We start from the raw sequence: 25,053 nt of genomic DNA on the forward strand, positions 1-25,053 counted from the left end.
GATGGCTGTATGAAGAGCAGGTGAGGCTTTCAGATGAATGACTCTGATAGGGAAACACAGGCAGGACACCCTCTACCTCGCTGCAGATTAAAGGAGTTTCCGCTCCTTCGCTCCCTTTCTTCTTGTCATCCTCCCACGAGCTGCCTCTCCCTCCGCTGTTGGCGTTTCTCCCTCAGCTCATTTGACTTAGCATCTCTCATTATCTACTCACATTTATTTGGGATCTTATATTATCACGTTGCCCTTTGTTTCTGCCCTTTTTTGTGTTGCATGATTCCATTCTTTCTCCATCCGTCATTCACCTCTCTCCGTCTCGTCTTCATAGCTTTGACAGCAGGAGGAATCACAGGGTGTGAACAAACTAATAGGCTCAAGTGGCTTCGTAACGTGCTGCGTGTGTCTCGGAGAAAGAGATTTGATGAGGATTCTGCCCCCGCTGCTCTGTTGGCCTCTGCCTCTAATGGCGTTCATTAGCCACTCTGAGAAATGACTCACACTTACACATGTGTTCACACACATCTAAACGAGTGCATATGTACTGTACGTATGTAGCTCTGATGCGCGCACGCTGTGGAGAACAAAAAAAGTGCACGGCATCCCTTTGCTCTCTCTTTTCATTTCACACACACACGCACACACACTCCCACACACACACACACACACAGACCCACTCAAAGCTCACTCGGCCCTCTTTAATTGGACACTTGAGCAGCGCACGGCTGCATCTGGCTCCTGTTGAACACAGCCTGACATTTCAGACTGCTGACCTTTCCAGCTCCGCCACAACTAAATAATGATTAGTCCTGGCAACTGTTCCACCACAGCAGCAGCCAGGTACACACACACACACAAATGCACACGAGCACGTACACATACACACAAAGGTGCAGGCAGCACACAACAAAAACACCCGCATGGAAGGCTTTGTCTTTTCACAGTGAGAAAATGGGGTGCAGACATTGATTCGAGAGGCCATTGTCATTCTTTTGGTTTATCGATTAGATTGTCCTTTTCCATATCTGCAGTCGGCACCCAATAATGTGTTGCTCTAAATTAACTGTGCTTGCCTCTGTTTAGTTTCTCCTTTCCCCTTTATGCGCTCTCAGCATTACAGTGGAAAAAAAGGTCAATCATATTCATGAGATCTTGGCAGATTTCAGAGAATGGTTGTGTGCAAGTGTGTGTGTGTGTGAGTGGTTACTTGTGTACACACTTTTGGGTTTGTGCACAGATGTGTGCAGCGTGTGTATGTGTGTGTGTGTCTAAACTGAAGCGATGAAGCAGCGTGAAGATAATAGGCAGCTCTCAGATCTCTCCTCTCACTTTCTTCTTCTTCTCTCTATCACTTCTCTTATTGTATCTCGATTTCCCTGCTGTTTTTGTCAGAACAGAGAAGAAATGCTCTTTATTAGAGCCTCTCTTTCTACAGCTATAGTCTTTGTGTTTCCTGCTTTGCTCGCTCCTGACAAAACCCCTGCACATACGAGGGCAGAGGTCACATTTTACACAGCTAGCTGCTCACAATCAAATGCTGTCTGAACCTTTCATACCACATGTGGAATTCTGTTAATTAAGCATGTGAGGGCATGACTATACTCACAATATGAACAAAATTATGAAGTATGGAGCTGATGGTCACAATTATTTCAGCCTTAGTTTTTCCATTGAAAACCCCTTGTTCGGGCATATAAGAAAAAATAAATCAAAACAGGAAAAATAGCAACTGTTTCTATATTGAAATTTCAATGCATATTTGGAGAAATAGCTAAATCTTTTGGTTTTCAGGAGCCCAGTGGGGTATTCAGCGGATACCTGAAATAGAAAACAATAAAAGCAAAGCTAAATTGTACCGTCTTAAAAAGCTTTTATCACGTTACATAGCCAACAAAACTGAAAACGTGGTGGTGGTTGGTACAGTAAGTATCTTTACGGTCACAAGTACATTCATTAACACACTGCAGTAGCTGATATACCCAGTTCTAGTAGTACATGATGATATACAATTGTAGGATACTGCAGGGTGCTGAAGAAATCCCTCACTGTTGTGTCTAGATGAACAGTCATGATTTGGACATCAAGTCAGTACTTTATCTTCTTACATTAGGCCTCAACTGATGATTGACATACAGCGAAATGAACATTTCTGATCTATTTCACACTTTCACCAGTATAGTAGACATGGGAAATAAGTTTTTTTTTTACCAGACTTACACTTACAGTTGCTCTAATTGCCAGAAGAAACAACGGTTAATAAAACAAACACACCATTTGGAAAATAAGGAGCCGTGCTGTTATTGCAGAAAGCTTAGCCCTCAGCAACAAGTTTGTTATCTGCCTACCAAACTTATTATGGTTGACTGAAATAAGAAAAGCACCACCCACAGATTATATATATATATATATATATATATATATATAATATACTGAAAACAAACACATTTTTTGCTTGTGAATCTGAAAAAAAACATTTTTTGCTTGTGAATCTAAAAACTGATTTTTTTTTCTGTATATGCAGGGAGAATTACATGTTGGACTCCCATGAGCCTTGCTTCACTAGGAAGTACCAGCATTAACGGTGCCTTTCTATTTGCATACTATGTGTCTGAAACGGGGATTACTCCGAAGTAAATTGTCTGCAGTGTGAACATGGGGTCAACAGAGTTTTCTCTAATTTACACAATGCACCAGCCTGGCCTTCTCTCAGCCATTTAATAGCTTCCATTTCTCCAGATGAAAGTCTGTGGGCAGCCATCCAACCAATATAGTGATATATCATGTATTTATGTCTTTGTGTTGGTGGTGCTGTTGTTTTGAATATGATGTATTTTTCTTGGTCCTCTTGCAAATTGCACTCATGGAGTTCTGTCATAGTGTTGTGGTAAGAGTTTCCCTCCCGCCTCTTATGCCTGCTTCATGAAACACAGGGAGAATATTTCATCTCTTTGTGCTGGTACCATTCCTGTTTGACTTTGAAGAAAACACGTTAGTGTCAGAACATTAATCTTTCTTTCTTTATTCTTGCAGAAGTTAACCCCTTGTGTGTACCAGTTTCTTTGTTGTCCGACTGTACAGACTTTCATCAGCCGATCTCTATCTGCCGGACCGATACCCCTTTTGAGTTACACTGAATAGTCAGCTTTTTCATTAAGCTCTCATTTTACCATCATTCACTCTCATCTTTCTATACCCACACATCTTAGAGTTGAGCAGCAAAGATCTATCCAACAATCTACGATGTCGTAGGTCAGTCCAGCAGTATCAGCTGTGCAGACAACAGCTGTGAGCAAGCCAGCAGGGCACACATGCACTAACATGAACAAAGCACAGTGACGCTCTGATTACAACACACACAGATGGAGAGCCACTTCATTCTCTGCTCAGATAGACATTATCCACTATATCTTTAAATAGAAAAAAGTAGTTTGATGCTTTATTAATGCCCTTAATATAATATAATACTACTAAGTAAGTATGAGCTTCTTGCACATTCTACCTACCTGAACCCCTAGTGCTTATGGGAGTTGACCCAGGCAAGGTGGAAAGGTCTGAAACAACCTGTACAGAACCTCCTGCTCGCCACCCAGGCATGTGGTACATACCTGAGCTGATAGAAATCTCTGGGTGGCTGCGTGGTTGACTGGCTTTCAGGCTGGGGAGCTGCAGAGATTTGTTTTAAGTGGAGCACAAGACTTTGCACCTTGAGGGAGGGAGGGAGGGAGGGAAGAAGAGAGAGAAGAACCAGAGAAGAACATTATTTAGATGAAGAAAAAAAATACTATCAGGCAGGCTTTTGTGTAAATGAGCAGCTGTGAAAACAACACTTCCTATTATTGCCCTAATTATATCCTTTCTCTGTGAATTTGCATATTTTATCTCCCTCCTCTTCATTATGGGCGACTTTGCCTCCATTTTGATGTGGTTAAAAAAGCACATAAAACAAACAAAGAAGGAGATGAAGGATGGAGGGAAAAAGGGAGAAGGGGGGGTGCGTGGGCCCGCTTCATATTGAGTATTTTCCAGTTGATTTTGTTAAAGGCTTCTCAGCAGCGTAGCTAAATAAGCAGCAGCATGCTAATGAATGGAGAATGAGTGTGATAATTCACTAGATGAAGAATGGAGGACTGTGAGAGATAGGAACGAGGAGGAAGGGTCAGCACAGTATTGAAAATATATCCAAAAATATTTGTCATTTAACAATTATCTAAACCTTTCCCTAGCCTATATGCCTGAAGTTTTTTTTTTTTTCATTAAGCATATATCGCTAATGCTTAGAGTAAATATTCCCTGTGTCGCAAATACGCTAATTTCACGCACTGTACACACAGCCAACCGTGTGTTTCATGTTTTTGCATGCAGGAAAAGGGGAGAGAGATGGAGAGAGAGTGCTAAACTCAGAGGACAGTAAATGACAACAGAGAAAACGATAGACTCTGTCTGTCCTCTTTCCAAAAGGGCGATGTGATGAAGGCAGTAAACAGGCTGTGGGCTCTGAGATTATTTCTTTGTCACCAGCAGAGCCACCAGTGTTGCTGAGCACTGCTGTGGAGCAAATCCTCCTAGAGAGGACTGATTGGATTTTTGTTCCAGGGAGCCTTTTGTGTTAGCAGCATAGGGACTAGATAATAGAGGTTGATGCCACTCTGTCTCTGTGTTATGGCTGGTGGATTGAGTTTTTGGACTATGTGTGTGTGTGTGTGTGTGTGTGTGTGTGTGTGTGTGTGTGTGTGTGTGTGTGTGTGTGTGTGTGTGTGTGTGTGTGTGTGTGTGTGTGTGTGTGTGTGTGTGTGTGTGTGTGTGTGTGTGGACATGGTCTTTCTAAACAACCACTACGTTATTCACAACCTATTGCATTCTCCTTGCTTCTGGGCCTGCAGGATGCTAAATATTGTAGCATCTGGGCGATACCAGTTACTAATAGTAGGGCTTTAGATGAATTGTTAATATGATTACCCGTCACTCTGCTAAATTGTTCATATGAAATTAATCTGTGCAGGTTTACGTTGCCAGGAGATACTAACTGCTGCCATGGTCAAGGTCTTTATCAGCCTTTTCTCAGTCTGCGCCGCGGTCCTTCTGTCAGAGCTACGTGTGGAGCATGTATGCCCAATGGGTGTGTATGTAGAGGACGGCATGTATAAATATACATTTTATACGTTATTGATTTCCGTAGGGAAATTCTACTTTTAATTGCCCTGCTTTCTCTGGCGGATCAGCCGTCAGGTTCAGCTACAGAACAGCAGCCTCTGTCTTTCTGCAGGAAACTTCAACACAGCAGACGCTTGAACCCAAGTCCATTAAATTCAGTAGAGTCATTATGCCACCCTGCTGTGGTGTGTGTGTGTGTGTGTGTGTGTGTGTGTGTGTGTGTGTGTGTGTGTGTGTGTGTGTGTGTGTGTGTGTGTGTGTGTGTGTGTGTGTGTGTGTGTGTGTTTGTGTGTGGGTTTGACTTTGCACTGACTTCTCTCTTGGAGACCAAGCAGTGATTAAACCAGTTAGAGCCGACATTCAACAGAAATGGTTAATGAAGTGCTAATGTTTCCCACAGTGCAGATTTTCGAAGTAATATAGATTTTTTAAATAATATTATATAGAGAAATATTTGCCAAAACAGAGTATGGTCTTCAGCCCTGGAGGATGACTATAGATTCATAGGTAATAAAACATTTTGTCAAACCTCTGCAGACGTAGTCCCTTTATTTATGGAACAGGAAAAATCGCACCTTAAAATTCTCTGTACTTGTCTCTCTGAGGCGGCAGCTCGGTAACAACAAAGGTGTGGACTGTTGTCGGGCTATGTGTTTCAGGCCACGCTGCACCTGATTGCTAGATTTGTCTTGACTGTTTTCTCCTGCACAGAACTAAATGTGTCTCAGCAGTGACAGAGAGATAGACTGTGTTTCCCGTCGTCACATCAGCCGGCAGAGGAGATGCCACAGATTTACCACAGATTTGAACAGGTCTGGGTCAGCATTATTTTAGCTCAAACAAATGAAAATGTGTTTGCATTTTGCTCACAGAGTTTTAGATATTGCTCGCTAAATGAAAAGCAGATTTGGATATGATTAAAAACATGAAATAGAATGACGGTACAAGCAGGGGGGGAAGCTCTGTTGCATTAACTGATTTTATTGTACGTCGGGGACTCGTAGCTCTTTCAATAGAAATTAAAACGAGATTAATAAAAGAGCAGCGCATAATGGAAAAAAATAAACGAATAAGACGACTGCTGAATTTTGATGTGCAGCTGCACCAACACTCTGTGTTAAGCTCAGAATCAATCTTACAGTAAGCTGCAGGAAGGATTCTGTGGAGGATTTCTGAGATCTGTGACCTTGTTTGTCCTTGAGTAATGTGTGTGAGGTGCCCCCTCCCTCCCCCACCATCTGATCCATCACCCCACCACCGTGGGACCCCCATCTCCTAGCGGGTAGCGAGCTGCTGGTTCGGCCTGGGTTTTATCTGCTATTATCTGTCAGATGCTGTGCACCTGTGAGCCGGGCCGCCCCTCTGCATGACGGGTGGCTGCGATCGCCGAACAATCCCAGTGGCTCCCCCGCTGTCGGCAACGGCAGCAATGAGAAGCTCTCTGGCTGCCTCCGTCTCTCTCTGACAGCCGCCCTGGAGGAAAGGGAGAGAGAAGCTAAGGGTGGAGGAAGTAAAGAGGGAGAAATACCATTAAGATGAGCTGTATTCCCACAGACCAAAGCCTGCCCACCAGCCATGTGCGGCAGCTCACCTGGCTGCCAGATAAGTGGAGATTAGAGGAGAGGAGACGCTGGAAAAGGTATTAGAGGCATGAAAGAAAATTTTCTGAAACCCAGGGGACAGCTTTGATACTTTTTGGATTTCTTGTGTCGTGTGTGTGACATTTGATGTCGACGCAAAAAAGGGGCACAGAGGCGGACAGTCCGCTCTGCTCTGACACGGATGGGGCAACATTCTAGTCTTTTATGTATTTTCGCTTGTTTGTTCCCTGTATCTATATTGTTCGACTCGCTGCTGCCACTGTATAAATTACAGTTTTGTGAGTTCCTTATCTAGTTAGCGGAGAATAACAGTCAGGTGACAGGGGCAGGATCAATACAGGACCGCAGTTTGAGGTAGAGCGGCCCTAATGAACGGAATTGACTGGTGCTGAAATATGATCAGTATTTCTCTGGTGGCCATTATGTTCCTTATGAAGAAGATCAATGTCTCCTGGGTGGATCACTGAGTACACACAGCATGGTGGCAGGGCCGGTGCTGATACCACTCTAAAAACTTAATGAGGGATTTATTCACAATAAGGTTTGCTTGTGTGTGTGTGTGTGTGTGTGTGTGTGTGTGTGTGTGTGTGTGTGTGTGTGTGTGTGTGTGTGTGCTCCATGTTTTTCTTTCTGTCTCTCTCTTTCAGTCAAAGGTCTGTTTTCAGGCCCCGCAGCATTAGTAGCTGATATGCTTGTATGAGACTGTGCTGTTCATTTCATGGGCTATCACTTTTTAAATTGGTGAATGCCTTCTTCATGGTTGATTAGTAATTCATGCGGAGCTAATTAAGAGGCATAATAAGAGAAAGACTGGTGACGTGCCTCCAACCAAAATAGGAAAATGCTTTTACCCCGGACTGTAAACACTTGTGATTGATCGTGGTGGCGCGTTGCCCATAAAAGACGTTTACGCTCCTCTGAATCCGTCATCTTGGACCCAGACACCCATATCTTCATTTTGCTGGGTGCTTTCCTGATCTTAGAGCCTCTTTTCCAGAAAGTAGCCTTAATGATCCCTCCACCCCAGCTGTCTTGAGCCTGGCATCGTCATTTTGCTGGGTCTGTTTGTCTGTGTGATGCTGCTCAGGCTGGGCGATCGCCCCTGCCAACCATCATCACGCACACACCTGTACCAGCATCTGTCCGTCCTGCAGATTGGCACAGGTGCTGCCTTTAGATTGACTGTCTACGTGCCGTTAAGTTAATGTAAACACCCCCGAGCATCTAAATTGCAAGATGTCGTCTTCTTCTCTTTCTCTCATTATTTTGTCTGTCACAAGTATTTACACATGCGCACTTATCAGAGAATCATTTATTGTATCCGGCCGTCCATCTGTCCGTTTGTCGGCTGGACCTCTTTATGATTCCAGGCGCAACACTGCAATGATGACGTGTGTACCCGCAGTCTAATTCCATCATCAGCATCATTACTGCTATTATCCCGTGTCTCCCTTTAATACAGGCTAATGGATGACCAATAAAGATAGATGAGCCTGGCAGTGTGGAGCTAATAGGCAGGACATGATGTCTGGCTTCTGTCCTGACTCTACTCTTTACCCAATCAACTGGCCCCATAGAAAAAAACTTAGCTGAAATATAATCTGGAGTTATTCCTTCAACGTTAATGAATCACAGTAACTTCAGCTAATCAGAATGCCAATAGTTTAGAGTAACTAAAGGTGGATCTTGTGTGTTAGAGTAACTATTTAAAAAAAAAAGAGCTGATTGGATTTATAAATAAAATAGCGGCTGTGCTTTTAATTTTCATAATGGTGAAATTCGACACACAACAATGGACACACTTCATTTAACTGATATATAAAGTATTGTGATTTAATAGCATTTTAGATATGTAAAGGTCATTCTGTACTCAACTGAAAGTGGCCCCAACTCCTCTCTAATTACATGTTTATAGTCCTTTACCTGTGTGTGTGTGTGTGTGTGTGTGTGTGTGTGTGTGTGTGTGTGTGTGTGTGTGTGTGTGTGTGTGTGTGTGTGTGTGTGTGTGTGTGTGTGTGTGTGTGCGTGCGTGCGTGCGTGCGTGCGTGCGTGAGACGGAGAGATATTGTATTTAACTGCTGGCATTGATGCCGCAGTAACAAATTATATATACAGTTCATATATAAAATGATACGCCTTCTATATATAACACAAAGAAAGGTGCACAAAACAGTGCGTTCATTCAAGCCCTGTGACCTGGTAGCTCAGCAGTGCAGAGGATCAACATAGCATGAGATAATCACAGCAAGGAAAAGGGAACACATGGGTTAAGTTGTGAGACTTTTTGTGTTTGGATATAGTTCTCACAGAGTCTACCTTGTAAAGAGTTCATAAATGTTTTAAAAGTATTTAAAGGAGCGCAACAGCAAATCACATTTAGCATGAATTAGGATTTGTATTAGATGATTGTGCTATCAGGAATAACATGGTGACAATACAGGTGATAATTAAATGGAAATAACAGACTGTGGTGAGTTTACAAAGATATATGTTCAGAGTTTTTTCTATGGGAGGCGGGGGCACATTCTCACATTTAGAAATGTACGTTATATAAAAATGTATTTCGTTGAGCTCAACTTTTACTGGGCCTCCAGGCAGACTCCAAAGTTTTGGTGCACCTTTATAAAACTTAAGGAGAATTTTTTTTGAGTGATCTTGCCGGAGTAACATCGTGGTGTTTTCCTTTAAACACTGGCCACTTCAAAGACAAAAAGCTCTAGAAACTGAGCAGCCTAACGTTCACAAGCCCAGCCTTGAGGACAGGAGAGGCATCGAACAGAAGCTTAGATTAGCAGTAATCCTCTGTTCGACTTATTGAGAAGCTGTTCAAATCTCTTGTCCATCACTCTAATTCCTGTCATAGTTTGTGGGGCTCTGTCAAAGTAGCAGTGCATAGATGTACAGGAAATGACCATGGCAGCCTTAAAAAGCTCTGATAATACCATTTATAAAACATGTGCATCTGTAAATGTATGAATGTTACATTTTGACCATTCAACACAATGATTCCTCACAGAAAAGTGAATTGAGTTAGTCTCCCAAATCAAACGCATTGCTGGCAGAGGTAACAAAACAAAACAGCCCAAAAATACTGCTCCAATCACTGACATAAAATGACTGTTATTATGTTCTGAGAGTTACTGTGATCGCTTTGTTTGTTTGTTTTTAAATTCTCTTGTATACATCTAACAGACTCTGGAACCGGTCACACAGCACAGTGAACAAACATCATGGGGAAGCTGGCATTTGAAACAGGGGCTAATCATAACTAACTAAATGCCTGAAACTATGAAACGAAATATCAGAGAAGGAAAAAAGGCTCCGTATAGTTCTGCATCAGTTACTTTTCAATTACAGCAGCCGAAGCAGAACGAAATTGTTAGTGTCATTTATCGACTGTGGTGCTCTCCATTAGAGTAACAACTGAGAGAAATCCATCCTGTGTTTATAACCACCTGGCTGTCTTACAATAACAAAGAGTTCATTTCTGTCAGCTGGCCTTAAGTCCTTTTTTGTTGTGATGCAAGGAGCAGATGAAACGTGTTCACCAGGAATCACATGAAAGAGCACAGAGACCAATGAAATCTGACCAGGCAGGTAATCATCTTGGTGGCTTTCCTCTCTGCAGTTCCCTGAAACAATCCCCTTAGGAAACGTACTGAGAGGTAATCGGTGTCTAATTTGATAAAAGTAATGAGCCTGAACACTAAAGCAACACTTAAATCATCATAAATCATATTTGTTTTAAAATGTATTAATGATGGTATTTTGGAAATCTTGTTTTTTCTGCAAATAGTTAAAATTTGACAAAAATGCAAAAGCTTTTTTTAATATGATATTGACACACCAGGTGCAAGGGAGAATTGTTGTTCACATGATTATGGCGCATAGTCAAGTTTGGACACACCTTCTCATTCAATGGTTTTTCTTTATTTTTATTTTTTTCTACATTGTAGATTAATATTGAAGACATCCAAACTATGAAGGAACACATATGGAATTATGTGGTAAACAAACAAATGCTCCACAAACCAGAATATGTAGTTTAATGCGAAGGTGTGTCCAAACTTTTGACTGGTACTGTATCTTGTAGACACCTGGTAAGAAAAGGATTTCTTCACAACAGACAGAAAGGATGACTGCAACATCATCAGCTCGTCCAATATGCATGTGTGCATATGAGGACTGTTCTAAGCTACAAATGTGAACCTACAGTACCAGTCAACAGTTTAAACACACCTTCTCATTCAATGGTTTTTCTTTATTTTTATTTTTTTCTACATTGTAGATTAATATTGAAGACATCCAAACTATGAAGGAACACATATGGAATTATGTGGTAAACAAACAAATGCTCAACAAACCAGAATATGTTTTATATTTTAGATTCTTCAAAGTAGTTGAATGAGAAGGTGTGTCCAAACTTTAGACTGGTACTGTACATTTTAAAAAAAACAAAACACTTGAACACTTCTGTATCACAACATCTCTTCCCAGCAAAGTTCCTGTCATGTCTATTACTCATGCCTTGATGATCAGCCCTGGTGATGTGGACCAGGCAAGACTAGCAGAGCGCAGACACCATCCACCATCCCCCAACCCCCCTATGTGTATATTTTTTTAATACTTTGTGAGGGGGGAAAAAAAACTGTCAACCATATCCAAAGTGCAGGACCAAAGAGAAGTAAATGATGTATGCTTTTGTTAGATTCTTTGAAGACGATATGTGCTACGCGTTGCCCGTTTTAAATGTCGCAGATTTCAGACCTCTGCACAAAACAGATTTTGATAATCAGAAGGTGTATCTGGTTCACAGAACTGAAGAGGATGGCAGAGCAGGCCAGCCGTGCGAAGCGCAGATCCTTGCCCTTGCAGGTAAATTGCCCTTTTACCACATCACCTTCTCTGTTTATAAAGATGTTTCTCTCTGTCGTGCAAAGCTACGTCGATGTGCGCGAAACCTATGAAGGTGTCAAAGCCAAGTCGTTTTGTCCGACCTGTCAGGACGCGATCAGCTGGAGTCTGACACTGATAGCCACAACAACGGTGGCTAGCTCGATAAGCTAACTAGATATGCTAAGATAAGTTTGCTAGATAATCACATCTTTTCTATACATATTCGTTTCCCAAAAAGGTGGCTCTCGTTTCGATAGAGTAGCTTGTTTTTGCTACATACGTGGCATGCAGCGTCGGTTGTTTACAACGCGGAGCTAACGCTTGTTAGCTCGACGTTAGCATGTTAGCTCCAGTTAGCCGCGTGCAGAGCTGCAGAGCTGTCAGTGCATGATGGACACATGTGACAGCCCGTGGTGGGGACGTTATCAGTGCTGCAGAGGGGTTGTAGATGTGGACGAGCTGCTAGGTGGGTTGCGGTTAGCTTGTGAGCTGGTTTATCTGCTGGTTTGTGTCACAGAGGGGATGCGGCGCTGCAGTCATCAATGGAGACAACATATGTCTGTCAGTGACATGTCAACGTCATGGCTGCTGCATGTCAGTGTGATTAGACCTTTTAGTTGTGATGTTTGCGAGCTGCATCACTAATCCCACAACCTGAGCTGTCTGGGCTGCAAGGTCGGTCCCCATCTGAAGCGCTTTGTATTCAGGACGATTTGTATATGGCACAAATATGTAACTCTAAAGAGTGCTGAAGTTAGTTTGATCTAGCAGAATGGAGAGACACAAACGCCCTCTGCTCGAGTTGGACAAATGGATGAAATAATCCTGCAGGTACTTTTCACGTTTTATGAAAATCCATCCAACTTTTTGGGAAACTTTTATGAGTTTCTTCCTGCTTCTGTTTCTGCACTTCACAGATACAGTAGAGGAATTTGAAGACAGTATAATGCAAAAGAAGATGAAAATTCCCAAGATGTCCATCAAGAATTCAGGAAACTCTATCGAAAACAATTTTGGAGAGGAGAGAATGCCACTCAGGCATAAAAAGGTAGGCTGGCCTAGATGAGACGGTAGCTGTGTTGTTGTGGAGTTTGTGCAATGATACCAGTGTCATGACATTGAATCACACTGCCCTTTGATCCTGCTGACATTAGGCTTATCCATTGATACCACAAGTATAATAAAAGTTTATAATCTAAAATAATTTATAAATTCAGTCATGTTTGTTGGTGCAATGATCAATAACAAGACACAAAAAAAATGCACCTACAAAGTCCCACTTAAATTGCTTATATTGACAATCTTTTGTCCATTAAAAAAAAAAAACAGCTTTTGGCACGTGTGACATGTATCATGTTGATACATACACAGAAATCGTCTTATATTTAAATATATCTATCGATGATACCATGTCACATTTCCATAAACTTGGCTGACCCCCAAAATCCCCCACGCTATTTTTACCATATGCTGGATTAACACAAATTCAGCACTCTGGACAGCTGCCCTTTCACAGACAAATCCTCTGAGCGGCTCATCAAAGAACTCAGTGACTTCTCTTCTCCCAGTTCCTATTGAGATCTGCACAGTGTAAACAACGTGTTTGCAGGCTGTCATGTCCTGTTTAGATTGAAGTGTGATTCTTCTTTCTGTTTGGCCTTCTAACTGTTGAATAGAATCACTATTTGTCACATTTGAAGTGCACTTTGTCACTGATGCCCCAGAGAGATTTGTGAAATTCTGTAAAAAATTGTGTTGCTCAACTTTAGTTATTAAAATTCAAATTTCATTTCACTGGCCTATTTGTTCCATGAATTGACAGTTATTGCTTCCTTCAGGCCCTTTCCCAGGACCAGGGACGCCCCCTTTCCAACTCATCCAAGAGCTTGGCAGCAGTTGTGGCTCGCCTGGAGAGAAATGCAGCCAGCTCCTGTGTGGAGGGCGAAGAGGACTTGGACGAGGACCGGCTGGCTGAGGAGGGAGAGGATGCAGACGACGAAGATGAAGATATGGAGGCAGAGCATCAGCATCAGCATCAGCATCAGCATCATCATCACCAGCATCAACAACAGCAACAGCATTTGGAGGTGGACACGGATTGTGTGTCTGGGATAGTTCCGGCAGTGGTTCCTAGAGTCCTGTATGAGGAGCTGGTTCACAGCTACAGGCAACAGGAGGAGGAGATGAGGAGGCTGCAGCAGGAGCTGGAGAGAACCCGCAGGCAGCTGGTGCAGCAGGCCAAGAAGCTGAAGGAATATGGCAGCTTGCTGACAGAAGTCAAAGAACTGAGGGACTTCAACAGGAGGCTGCAAGACGTACTTCTCATGAGACTGGGCAGCGGTGAGAGACGAGGAGCATGCACACCCAACACGCAATCAATGCAGTGTATACCACAAAGTTTATTAGTAACCTTTGACCTTCAGTCATTTGAAGAATTGTGGTATTGAAAATGACTACATATATTGTATTATAACTGCAAATCAGCTTTCTATTCTTAGAGATTCAGTCTGTATAGCCAGAATATGCCATTTTCCTTGAAAGGAGTTGGGGGACTGGTGTGTGGACATAGTCTGATTCTAGTGTTTGCTGCATGTCAACACAATGCACAGATTGAACCTCCTCTGACCTGAAAAGGATCTATGCCTTTTTAGAAAGAGTGACAAATTCTAAACATAAATGTTTTTGCAGTTAAGTCAGAAAAAAAAACATACTTGATGCAACTTAAAGGCCCCCGGTGCTATTTAGACTCTGTCTTCTTTAATCAAGATGGACATGAGCATTTAGGACTGCTGTTAAAAATCAGTTTCTTTTTCTGAAATCACGATACAGTGATAAAGCTATGAATAGGACAAAAGTAGATCAACTTTTAGTTAGGGTACTTTAGTATAGCTTGCTTTTTAGGTTGACTGAGTGGACTTACGATAAGACTGAAAGTACAAATACAGAATATATATATATATATACTTTATATCTCCAAGAAGATTTTGGATACTGGGAAAAAGGAAGAAATCTTGGGTGTTGGAATGCGAACACTTGGTGGAAAAGTGTCAGTTATTTACAAAAATAACAGATATCTGTTATAGTTAATAGACACATGATACAACAATGCCATTATTATCCAGCATTGGTAAAGTAGTAAGTCCAACACACAAAGTTGAAAAAAGGCACTTTAAGTGTGATTGAAGGTGGTGTCACAATGCATTGTGCAGCAGTGTCCACCTCGAGCTTTGCCAGATGCTGGTGTTAAGCTCAGCTCCCATGTAGATCTGGACTCTGGCGACTGGCAGGACCATCTAATGGACAGGCTAAAGATTAGAGCACCCTGGGGTGCTGCCGGGCAGGGGATGGAGTGCACTGACTGATATTAAAACTCATCAGCTACATTGGAGCTCAGCATGGCCAACCACCAAGCCAGCTTAGTTACTGGGGATAAAATAACCACCTGTCTCGAGGCACAAGGAAGCTCACTTTAGGCTGAAAGCAGGGAAGCAGGTGGGCACTGTCACATGCTACTAGACCTCTGCTCTCATTTTAGCGTCATCCTCTACTCTATAAGTTTCCCAGCAGTTGATAAATGGCGTTTAACCTAACCTCTTCTTAGTGCTTACAGATATAGATTTCTTGCCGGTGTCTCCATAATGTAAAATGTCTCCTCTGTATCTGTAGAGCCTATGCATGACAATGGCACTCAGACAATCAAGGCTGAAGTGGTTGAGCCCATTGTTGAGGCCCAGGAGACATGCAGAGAAGAAGCCAACACCAGTTCCAGCTACTCCCCCTCCCCCAGAACAGTGTACACCTGCAACGATGGGAAGGTGAGTCTCACTGGACTGAGGGACCCTCTTTATTACCAGCCACAACAGCATGTGGCTTTAAGGACTTTGCCAGGTGTTTGTCTGCCTGTCTGTTTGTTGACAGATTTTGACATAGCAGTAGCATCACGACCGTTCATTTAACAGGTGTGTTTTTAAGATCAATATAAGGGGCAAGTTTGAAGATGGGTGTAGATCGAGCAAAGGCGCCGTAGTGGCCCCTCCCCCACTATACACACATGGCCCTAGTTGTCGTCGAGGCTGGTGGATGGTCTCTGGTTTAGTAAGCGTTTCCTGATAACCTGTGACTCTTATCTGATCCCAACCTTCCACGTGGTGTCGTGTCGGTGATGATCCCTGTCTGGTTTTCATTTCCATCATCTTTTTTTTCCTTCTTGTTTTTGACATTTCTTCTTGAACACAAAATCACTCATCCGAATCCATAAGTGAACAAAAGGGTAACCCCAGCTCTGACTTTCAAAACAGAGGGCTGAAAGATGCCATCACTCAACAACTGATTGACAAGCATTTAACATCGTCCAACATACAACAAATGAGTCTGATGTCCTCTGGTGCTGTTAACAGCTAGTTTGTAATGTTTGGTCAGTCAGCAGGCATGCAAACAGGCTTGTAATGTCATTTTTTATCGATTCAGAATGTTAAATTCCATGTCCACCTCTTTACTTATATATTTGAATAAACCTGTAAGTGATCTGGTCAAATGTTACTTTACAGATAGAGACTTTCAACCTTCACTTACAGATTATCCCAATAATCCTGAATCCTTCAGTCCCGTCTCTTGTATCCCTGGCTCTCTGCCCGGGGGGTGACTGTTGGAAGTAGCCTGATTCTGTAGGAAATGCTGTATTTCCTCTTAACACCCGTGGACCTGGGAACATGCCGTCATAGTTGATCAGTCCTTTCCCCCTGGCTGCCCTACCTTAGCAGGTAAACAAGGTTGAGGAGATTATTATTGTTCCTGCAAACCCAGGCAGCATCATCAGTGTTTATTAGCCTGTTAGGGTTCTTAACTCCCCCCCACCACCACCACCACCACCACCACCGCTGTAACTCAACCAGCGTCCTGTCTCTCATGACAGGGGGGAATTGGTACTACAAGCTCTGGGGCCTGCAGCCACTTCAAGCGTGAAGAACACTTGCAAATTAGAACTCTCCCACATCAGGGACCCCATATTAATTATTTGCACGAGAGGAATTTAAAGTGACTGACAGGTTAGCCCTAGTGAGAGAGTGAGCTGGGGGTGTGGGGTAACAAAAGAAAGAGGAGAGATGGAGGGAGAGAGATAAAGGAGAGCAGTGGGGAGGGAGGATGAAAACAATCTTGACTAACTTAAGGGCAGTAAAAAAGCTTGTCTGCTGGCCGGGGGCCTAAAGCACATTAGCTGCACGGGGAAAAGCCTTTTGGAAGCTAGCCTAAAGACTTAACAGTGATAAGAGGGTAAAGAAGGGAGAGTCACATATGCCCCCCCGCTGCATTAGCTCACCTAGAAGACCAGGGCAGTCTGACTCGGCTGGTGCAACGTGTTGTGGAAGTGTGTAGATCCATAGGCTAAGTTCATAGTGGAGGTAATCCAGGCTACATGCAGCTAATGGGCTGACCTTATTTATGTATCCTGGTTGGTGAAAGTGGTGCTTCTTGGGATTTGTAATTTGGTCTAAGCAGGAGCTGGCCAAGATGTGATTTGCCATGACATGCTGTGATTAACCTCGTCCATTTAGGTTTTACACCAACACGTCGCAGTGTAGATTATTGAAACTGGATTTGAACCACACAGCACCAAACACTAATTATTCAGGCAAGTTGGTGGTCAGCGTTAGGCACAGGATGAATGTATAATACTGAGTTAAACAAAACAAAGCAAATGTGTTGTTTTCCAGTAAAATCTTTACTCCCACGTATGGTTCCAAAAACAGTGAAGCTACAGTCGGTTTACATTGGACATCAGCTGGATTCTAGTGATGTTACAAGATAGCAGGAGAGATGCTGGATCACATATAAAAAAAAAACTTGTCAGGCTTCAAGTCATGTGTTTGTGACCGGTAAGATAGAGCGTGGACCCATCAGCGTCCTGTGAGGAGCTGCTGGCATCTACCAGGAAGCTTTGGGCGTGGTTTTAGGCGTGGTTTTAGGCGTGGTTTTAGGTGTGTGTGAGAGGAAACACAGAGCGGCGACTGATCAAAACAACAATGGCGGCTCCCTGAGAGGTCAGCGTGGATGCTTTAGCATCAGTTATATCAGAACTGGAGAGTATTTCTTCAGAGAAGGAAAAGCAAAGAACGACACTGAAGGCTTTTCTCCTGACTCCTGCCTTCTTCTCAGATGGTTCTGTGTAACAAACGGTCCGGCGAGTCAGGTTACCAATTGGTTACTTTTATACAAAAAAAAAGAAAAGATTATTTAAAGTTCATTTTTTACAGCTAAACGGTACAATATAATATGTTTCTTTAAAGATCATAGGTGAGAAATAAGAAATACAGTTCAGAATCTTCATTTTTTATTTGATCAACACGGAGCAGTGTGACAGTTTGATTGGAGTTATCGAGCTCCACGAGCAGTGATCGGCAGCTCTGATTGGTTGTTTTTCTTTGGGCAGAGTGGAATCTTTTAAATGCCATTAGAAGCACTAAAATCGTTTTTTAATTTCCGTCCCAACTACTTCTGTTCGCATAAAGGGACAGTTCAAGCAAATATGATAAGTTATTTTTATTAAAGCTACCAACTGTAGCTTTTAATTTCGGTTTAGTTCTTTTGTCTCCTTCACATAGTTGCTTCTATCATGCCCTCTCTTGTTGCATAAACGTTGTGTAAACATCAATAAGAGTTGATGAAATTGCCATCCCTTCTCCAAAGATGATCTGTAAACTATAACACCAACTACTGTTCTGAAGTCTGATGCCCCATCATCTGCTGAAGCAACATGACACATCGGGAACAACATTCATGTTCGGTCCACTTTTTTTTTTTTCAGTGTGACAAGGTTTGTTTCTTTATTATTTTGGACATTTATTTAATTGAAGACATGTAGTGGAGCTCTTTTTTGTTGACAACTACGTAAGTTTATGAAGCAGCGGGGTAACTGCAATCACATTTGTTTATATAAAAAGAAAAAGGACTTATTTAGCTGTGGATGAGGCGGATGGATGTTCAGTAGGTAAGTGTGGAGTAGATGACACCGTCCCATGCAGAGTAAAGCATTGTGCTCACTTGCTAGCTCTGTTGTTTTAAACCAAACCAATAAAAGTCACAATGCATTAGACTTTTCATTTTGTCTGGCACTGTGCAAATGACAACACATACAAGATATATATATATATATATATATATATATATTCTTTATCTCCAGCACATGCAAATGTTAAAATGAGGTGTACTCTGTTTGTTCTCTCTGCAGGTGCACCTCGGTGGAGGGATCTGGGTGGAGGAGGAGAAGTGGCATCAGCTTCAGCGGACCCAGGGAGACTCCAAGTTCACAAAGAACCTGGCTGTAATGATCTGGGGCACTGAAACCCTCAAGAACCGTAGTGTCACTGGAGTGGCCACCAAAAAGAAGAAAGATGCGCTGCCCAAACCTCCGCTGTCGCCAAGTAAACTGAAAATAGTCAGAGGTAAGATTAACTCCAGCTTTAAAACCTACAAAATCAAGACTGTGACAGAGAGAAGATTTCCTTTTTTCATACAGCCTTTTCTTCATTGATTTATATTCATTAGATTCTAGACAAAGATAAGACCAGCCATTTTTTTTATTTGATGTAGTCTAACTGCTCACACTCGCTTCCCTTCCGCAGAGTGTCTCTATGACAGAGTGTCTCAAGAGACGGCCGACAGTGCAGAGATTACGCAGAGATTGTCCAAAGTGAACAAATACATTTGTGAAAAGATAATGGACATCAACAAGTCCATCAAGAACGAGGAGAGGCGGGAATCCAAGCTGCTCATCAGACAGACAGTGAAGATGGAGAACTTCACCTACGACGGCATGTAGTGATCAACTGTTGTCACGCCAGCGCCTTCTGCCCACCCCCCACCCCCCACAACCCCTCCACCTGGTCGGCAGGATATTGAGGGGACTAGATGTTGGTGGTTGGGGGATGTTTGTCACAGTTTCAGGAGCCGTTTTTCTTTGACATATTGGATCGGTTATTATGTGAAACGCTTAAACAAAATAGACCCCCTCCCAGCTCCCTGTAGAACAAGCGTCCCCTTCCTCGGTGCACAGTTTTCCCATCGGCTGACAGACAGCTTTACCCACCAGCGAGAAATTGAACACGTGTGGACTTAGTTTGATATGAGCTGGTATGAGTGTTTTTTATAAGCTTTACAGTGGGATTGGTACAAAGACATGGTTTACTGACGTGTGTGCATTTGTGTCAAAGAAAGGATATGATGTAATTGTTAAAAATTGATTTATTGTTCTGTGTCAGAACATAGTTTTGAGTCCTTAAACTTTTAAAAAGTAAGAGGTTATTTCCCTAGATAAAGTCTTTTGATGCTGTAAAGATAACGATGCTGGCTTGCGTTAGATCTTAGACGTGTGAACAGTTGGGTATGTTGGTGACTACCCGACAACAACTGCTGGGAGTGTTTGCTCTGGTACTTACTGCATAAGATGAGACAGCAATGTCTCAAATGCACAAGTCTCGATTGGTAATAGCCATATTGCATTTTGCAGCAGAGATTCTGTTGCTCCAAGAGATTAATTAGAAGTGTGTGCGCCCCCTTAACTTAAGGTTAATCACAACACATTGTTTTATTAAAAAAGACCAAGGCTAACAGAGGTAAAATGGGAAGTAGAACTCTAATGTAGAGTCTATAGAGTGCTTTATTTGTTCTTGTTTTTTTTATGTTGACCTTTCAGTTATGAGCATTTGAGTTGTTCTTAATCAAACAAAGTCACTTTCAGACAATTTGACTGTTTAATGAGTTGTAGTGGTACAGGCATGTTGATGCCTAGAAAGGCCTTAAATGGATTTGGCAATCACCAGGAGCTGGTTATGCCCCTGGGTTTTCTAGTAAGCTGTGATTGTAAATGTATAGTAAGCGGAAGCGATGGAGCTTCACCTGCACTTTGCTGTGAGAATGTGAGAGGTGGCTTGGTACTATTTTCTGCGTGATTCACACCATTAAGTTGATCTGAGCCGGGGCGACTTTCTGCCCTTCCTCTTGTAGTTAAGAGATGCTGCGCTGCACGAGACAATGTGAGGAAGAGAATCAGGGCTCAGCTCTGCACGGTTGAGGTCATCTGCATGTGGAAGCAGTGTTAGCTGTGGGTAAAGCTGTCTGAAACACTATTGTGCTGTTTGAAATCATCTGGGCCTGCTGAACCCCATAACAACCCCCTCTTTTTTAAGCCACGCCACTGGGGAACAAAAGTAAGGTCGCTCCAGTGACGATATCCGCTGAGCTATGCCATCAGAACTTTGAAAGCGTCCTCGTTTTCTTGTACTTTTTTATGTTTGTTTTTTTCTCTTCAGTTGTTTTATTGTTATGATCCAAAATGGTTTGTGTGGCTGTCTGCAGGCTGGAACTAAATGCTGCAGATTGAAATCTCAACTGTGACCTAGCTGTGGCTAACTGTGAATCTGCTGCAGAACTGCCCATCAAGCCTATCTCCTCTTCATACTCTAGATTCTCGTTTGTCGGTTGGTTTATTTCTGTCTATATCATTTTGTCTGTCTTGTTTTTGTTTTTTTGTTATTTCAAAAAGTTCAGATCAGCCTTTTGTTAAGCTACTTTATGTTTTTGGAGATATTTAGTGTACATTAAGTATCTTTTTTTTTTTTTACATGAATATTTCAGTTTCTAGTCATGTTACATGTTACAGATTTAAAGGTTCCGGTCAAGTTTTGGTTTATCTAATTGATGTTGTAATTCCATGTTATCTGACAATTTCTTGTGTTTCTTTTTACACTTACGTATTTTTCATATGAGCTGTTGACTTTAAACTTGATGTTGTATCCAAATGTAGATCAGAAGAATCTACGAACAAATGAAAAAAATATCTCCCTTTCTTAGCCAAAGTGATCTCTGTGGAACATGAGAGACTAGGCTTCCCTTAACAGAGCCCATATGTTAGACTACACTCACAACATTCACTATTTAATAAGCCTCACTTAGGATCTACCTTCTAAAGATCTACCACAGTTAGATGATAATTTGCATTGTTAAAACATTGTACTCAATTGAGATGCAGTAGTTAGATCAACACAAACCATTTACATTGAATGCACTTTAAACTCCTGGGCAATTTCTTTGATCTTAAAGAAATCTATTTGTGGTATTTGTCCTTTTTTTTTTTTTTTTTTTTTTTTTTTTTTTTTTTTTTTTTTAAATGTCTATATAGATAAAAGTTAACAATCATTGTAATACATGAAGCACCTTAGAACATTTTGGTTTATTGTTTTCTATGGCAACAAGGAGTTATGGTATATAATATTCAGTTTTGCCCCTGACATACCAATGTTTCAAAACGAGCTTGATAGATTTATTACCCCCAAATACTACTTGGAAGTAGTATGACTATTTCATTATTTTAAGATTTATTTGGGGTGTTAAGTAAACCAAACCTCACAAGTCGCACTATGTTGAAACTGGATTTGCTAAATCCGTCATGGCCTCCTGAACAATGAATGGCCTACTTGGAAAGTTGACAAGCAAAAGTCCAAAACTCATCTTTGCTTTCAAACCCAAAACATGATTCATCAATCTTAAGATATTTACCTATGAAATGTGCAAGCTGACTGGAATATGTGCTTTGACTTAATGTGTGATGATACTGGTTAGGCATAGATATGACTTGTATAGAGATAATTGTGTATTTTTTACAAACAAATGGTAATTGTAAGCCAAAGTATTGAATGCTGAGATCAAGCTAAAGAAGGCAGATGCTGACTGAGGAATCAGCGAGGTTTGCACAAAAGATGGCCAATGCCAAGGTAATAGAGCCTAGTGAATCTTAAGACACCAATATGGTGACATATTATTGAATTTATTATGGGGGGTTTCCTAAAAAATATCCCATTTTCATTAATTATTTTCCCTGTACAAAGCAACGTGAGGTTTTCGTGCGCCAGCATGTATTTGAAATACATGCGGTTTAAAAGAATGAAAACGTTTTTCTGCTGTTCAAAGCAACCACGCTGAAATTCTGACACTTTGTCGTGTTGTGTTTGTGTTTGTTTCTTTGTTGTTTGATGCCAAAAGGGGGTGTGGTTAAAATAATGCTCAAAGATGGGAACATTAATAGAGTTTTTACATCATCTGAAACTTCTTTTCAAAGGCTGGTTTCCTGGAGCGCGATTAAGCCTAATCCTTTAACTAAAACCATCTTTTCATGGATGAAAGCTGTATGGAAGTACTGTATGTTTTTAACCCAGATTTGGCTTAATCTGTGATAGAAAGGCCAATCTCTCTGATATTTACCAAGTCGCTTGCAGAAGAGCAGTTTGTTTGTTTTTGCAGCATATTAGTAACATACACCAGGATGTAACCTGTCGGAGCCATTAATGGATGATATAGGCTAGTTCAGCTCTGTGACACACACCAGACCTTCTTGTTTTCTCTCACTGTCACACTCAAGTAGCACCAGGGAGGAAATGTAACCTCGCCGACTCTGTGATCCTCTTCCTGTGCCACCTCTAGTTCCTTACTCTCCTGTTGTTTCTATGGACTGGATTTAAAGATGCACATCTATCCAGATAATAGCAAAATCCTGTCCTCATCGCTTGGTGTTTTGGCTTATGTTGTGAACGCCTGTCAAAGCTTCAGAAGTCCGGGAGCTTTATGTTGCTTTTTTGACAGTTTAATTGGGGGAAAGAGATTTAGTTCTAACTTCACTGTGTTGGAACAAGATAAATGGCTTCATCTAGCAGTTTTTCACAACTAAGTGTACACAAAACATATTACGGTTTGAGCCTCAGATACAATGTCGAACTTATTTCAAATGAGAAAAAAGAAAAACGGGAAGTACACATTGTTGGGCCTATATTTTTCTTAAGGTATCAGTAACTTTGTATACAATCCACAAACCGGTTCTACTTCATCTGACTTCACCGTCCTACCTCATTGTTACTCTGGTGTTTGTTTGTCAGTGACTGTAAACTATGTGTGTATATTAAAAAAAAAAAAAAAAAAATCTATAGGAAAGGTATACCTGGTTACTCTCAAAATGTACAGCATATAAAACTTGTAAAACACCTCAGTACACGATATCATTCTTAGGAGAAATCAGTTTTATTACCTGCTTTAAAGATGCTGCTGTTAAGGGGTATCTGCGTGAGGGGTCGTCTCTGAATATATATCTTCGCTCTTTGCTATGTCGTGCAGTTGATCAGTGGTTGTGTTCCGTCTCTGTATTGCATTCTGAGATTTTTACTGGTTGACGGTGCTACCAGCAAACAGTTCAAGAACTGATCTGTCTATCGGACCTCAAATGGTGCTGTTTTTCTATGTTTTTATCCTCATACAGCTATGTTTTATTCAGGTGTGTCGACCGCTATTATCCCCTCAGCTAATCAAATTCTAAGCCAAAATGTTTCACAAAACGATAACCCCTGCTATTACTGTATCAACTATATGCTATCCATCCAAATATTGTAGATAGTGATTATATCCTCAGCTGTGAGTTTCACAAGTACCTCAGAACTTGCTGACTTTCAATGGATGCATCTGCTTCTAGCACCTGTTCTGTTTTCAGAAATGTGTATTTTTACTGGTTAGATCAGGTTTCACTATACATAGGACATGAGTACTAGATCACACTCAGATGACCGGTAGATTTAAAGGATACCACTGTTCACTGGTTTCATGCCAGATTGTTATGAAAGAAAATGTCCTGGACTGGGCAGCATATGTTAGAGTAGGAGAGATCCTCAGCAAGTTCTGTTCAGTTCTGTTTGAGTCATTGTTAGATTTTCTTTTTCTTTTGCAGAAGCGAGATTCCATTGGAAGCTGTATATATATTGTGGAAAAATAAGATCCATTATAAGTGGTTTTAGTAATGCACAAACTATTGCCCTGTCTGGTTTAAAATTAAATGTGTCAAAACAACATTATGGAGATCACAGATAGTCTTCATGATACATTAATGAATACTGTCGGTTTTGGAATGATTGATTTCATCCAGTTGCCACTTTAATCCTCCCCAGATTTATCTCTTTGTCCCTAACTGATGTTTTTAAATTAGGAAATTCGTGTAGAAATTTGTGATTGACTTCCTGTGAGCTAAAGTCACATAAAGCACTGTTAAGTTTCTGGACTTAATCATACAAAAAGTGCATTATATTGTCTATACAGTGAAACCAATGGAATCTTGTCTGCGCCAAGGTGTTGTTTTGGGGTAGTTTGCTCTACCTGACAGTTTGTAATTGTTTGTTTGTCTAGTTGTTTCTATTACTCTCACCATGTCTGTGAACATGTAATGTGCTGGGGAACTCCTCTCTACTTTAAGCAGTGTGTGTTCAAACACACAGCCATTGGTTTCATGGAAGCACTTAAGCCATTCATTGGACTGTTTCATAATGGTTCAATTTTAAGCTTTGCTCTGGTCCAGGGAGTTGACCCGGAGAGTTTTGTGTGTAAT

At 41.5% G+C, this 25,053-nt stretch overlaps 2 protein-coding genes across 4 annotated transcripts in view; both read left to right on the plus strand.

Moving 5' to 3' along the window:
* agbl4 (AGBL carboxypeptidase 4) overlaps positions 1-25,053 on the plus strand; it is a 255,172-nt gene that overhangs the window by 175,695 nt on the left and 54,424 nt on the right. The gene's annotated exons all lie outside the window — the stretch shown is intronic.
* On the plus strand, positions 11,438-19,797 carry bend5 (BEN domain containing 5). 3 transcript variants are annotated; one of them, XM_054603427.1, is made up of 7 exons: positions 11,438-11,621; positions 12,560-12,690; positions 13,493-13,576; positions 13,688-13,982; positions 15,309-15,457; positions 18,868-19,081; positions 19,262-19,797. In XM_054603427.1, the coding sequence occupies exons 1-7, from the start codon at positions 11,438-11,440 to the stop codon at positions 19,456-19,458; spliced, it is 1,254 nt and encodes a 417-aa protein (XP_054459402.1). In that variant the 3' UTR covers positions 19,459-19,797. The 3 variants fall into 3 exon arrangements, with proteins under 3 accessions (XP_054459402.1, XP_054459401.1, XP_054459403.1); XM_054603426.1 differs by having other exon boundaries at positions 13,481-13,982; XM_054603428.1 differs by lacking the exon at positions 12,560-12,690 and having other exon boundaries at positions 11,601-11,621; positions 13,481-13,982.

Source organism: Anoplopoma fimbria, chromosome 8 (genome assembly GCF_027596085.1).
Source record: "Anoplopoma fimbria isolate UVic2021 breed Golden Eagle Sablefish chromosome 8, Afim_UVic_2022, whole genome shotgun sequence".
NCBI classification, from domain to species: Eukaryota; Metazoa; Chordata; class Actinopteri; order Perciformes; family Anoplopomatidae; genus Anoplopoma; species Anoplopoma fimbria.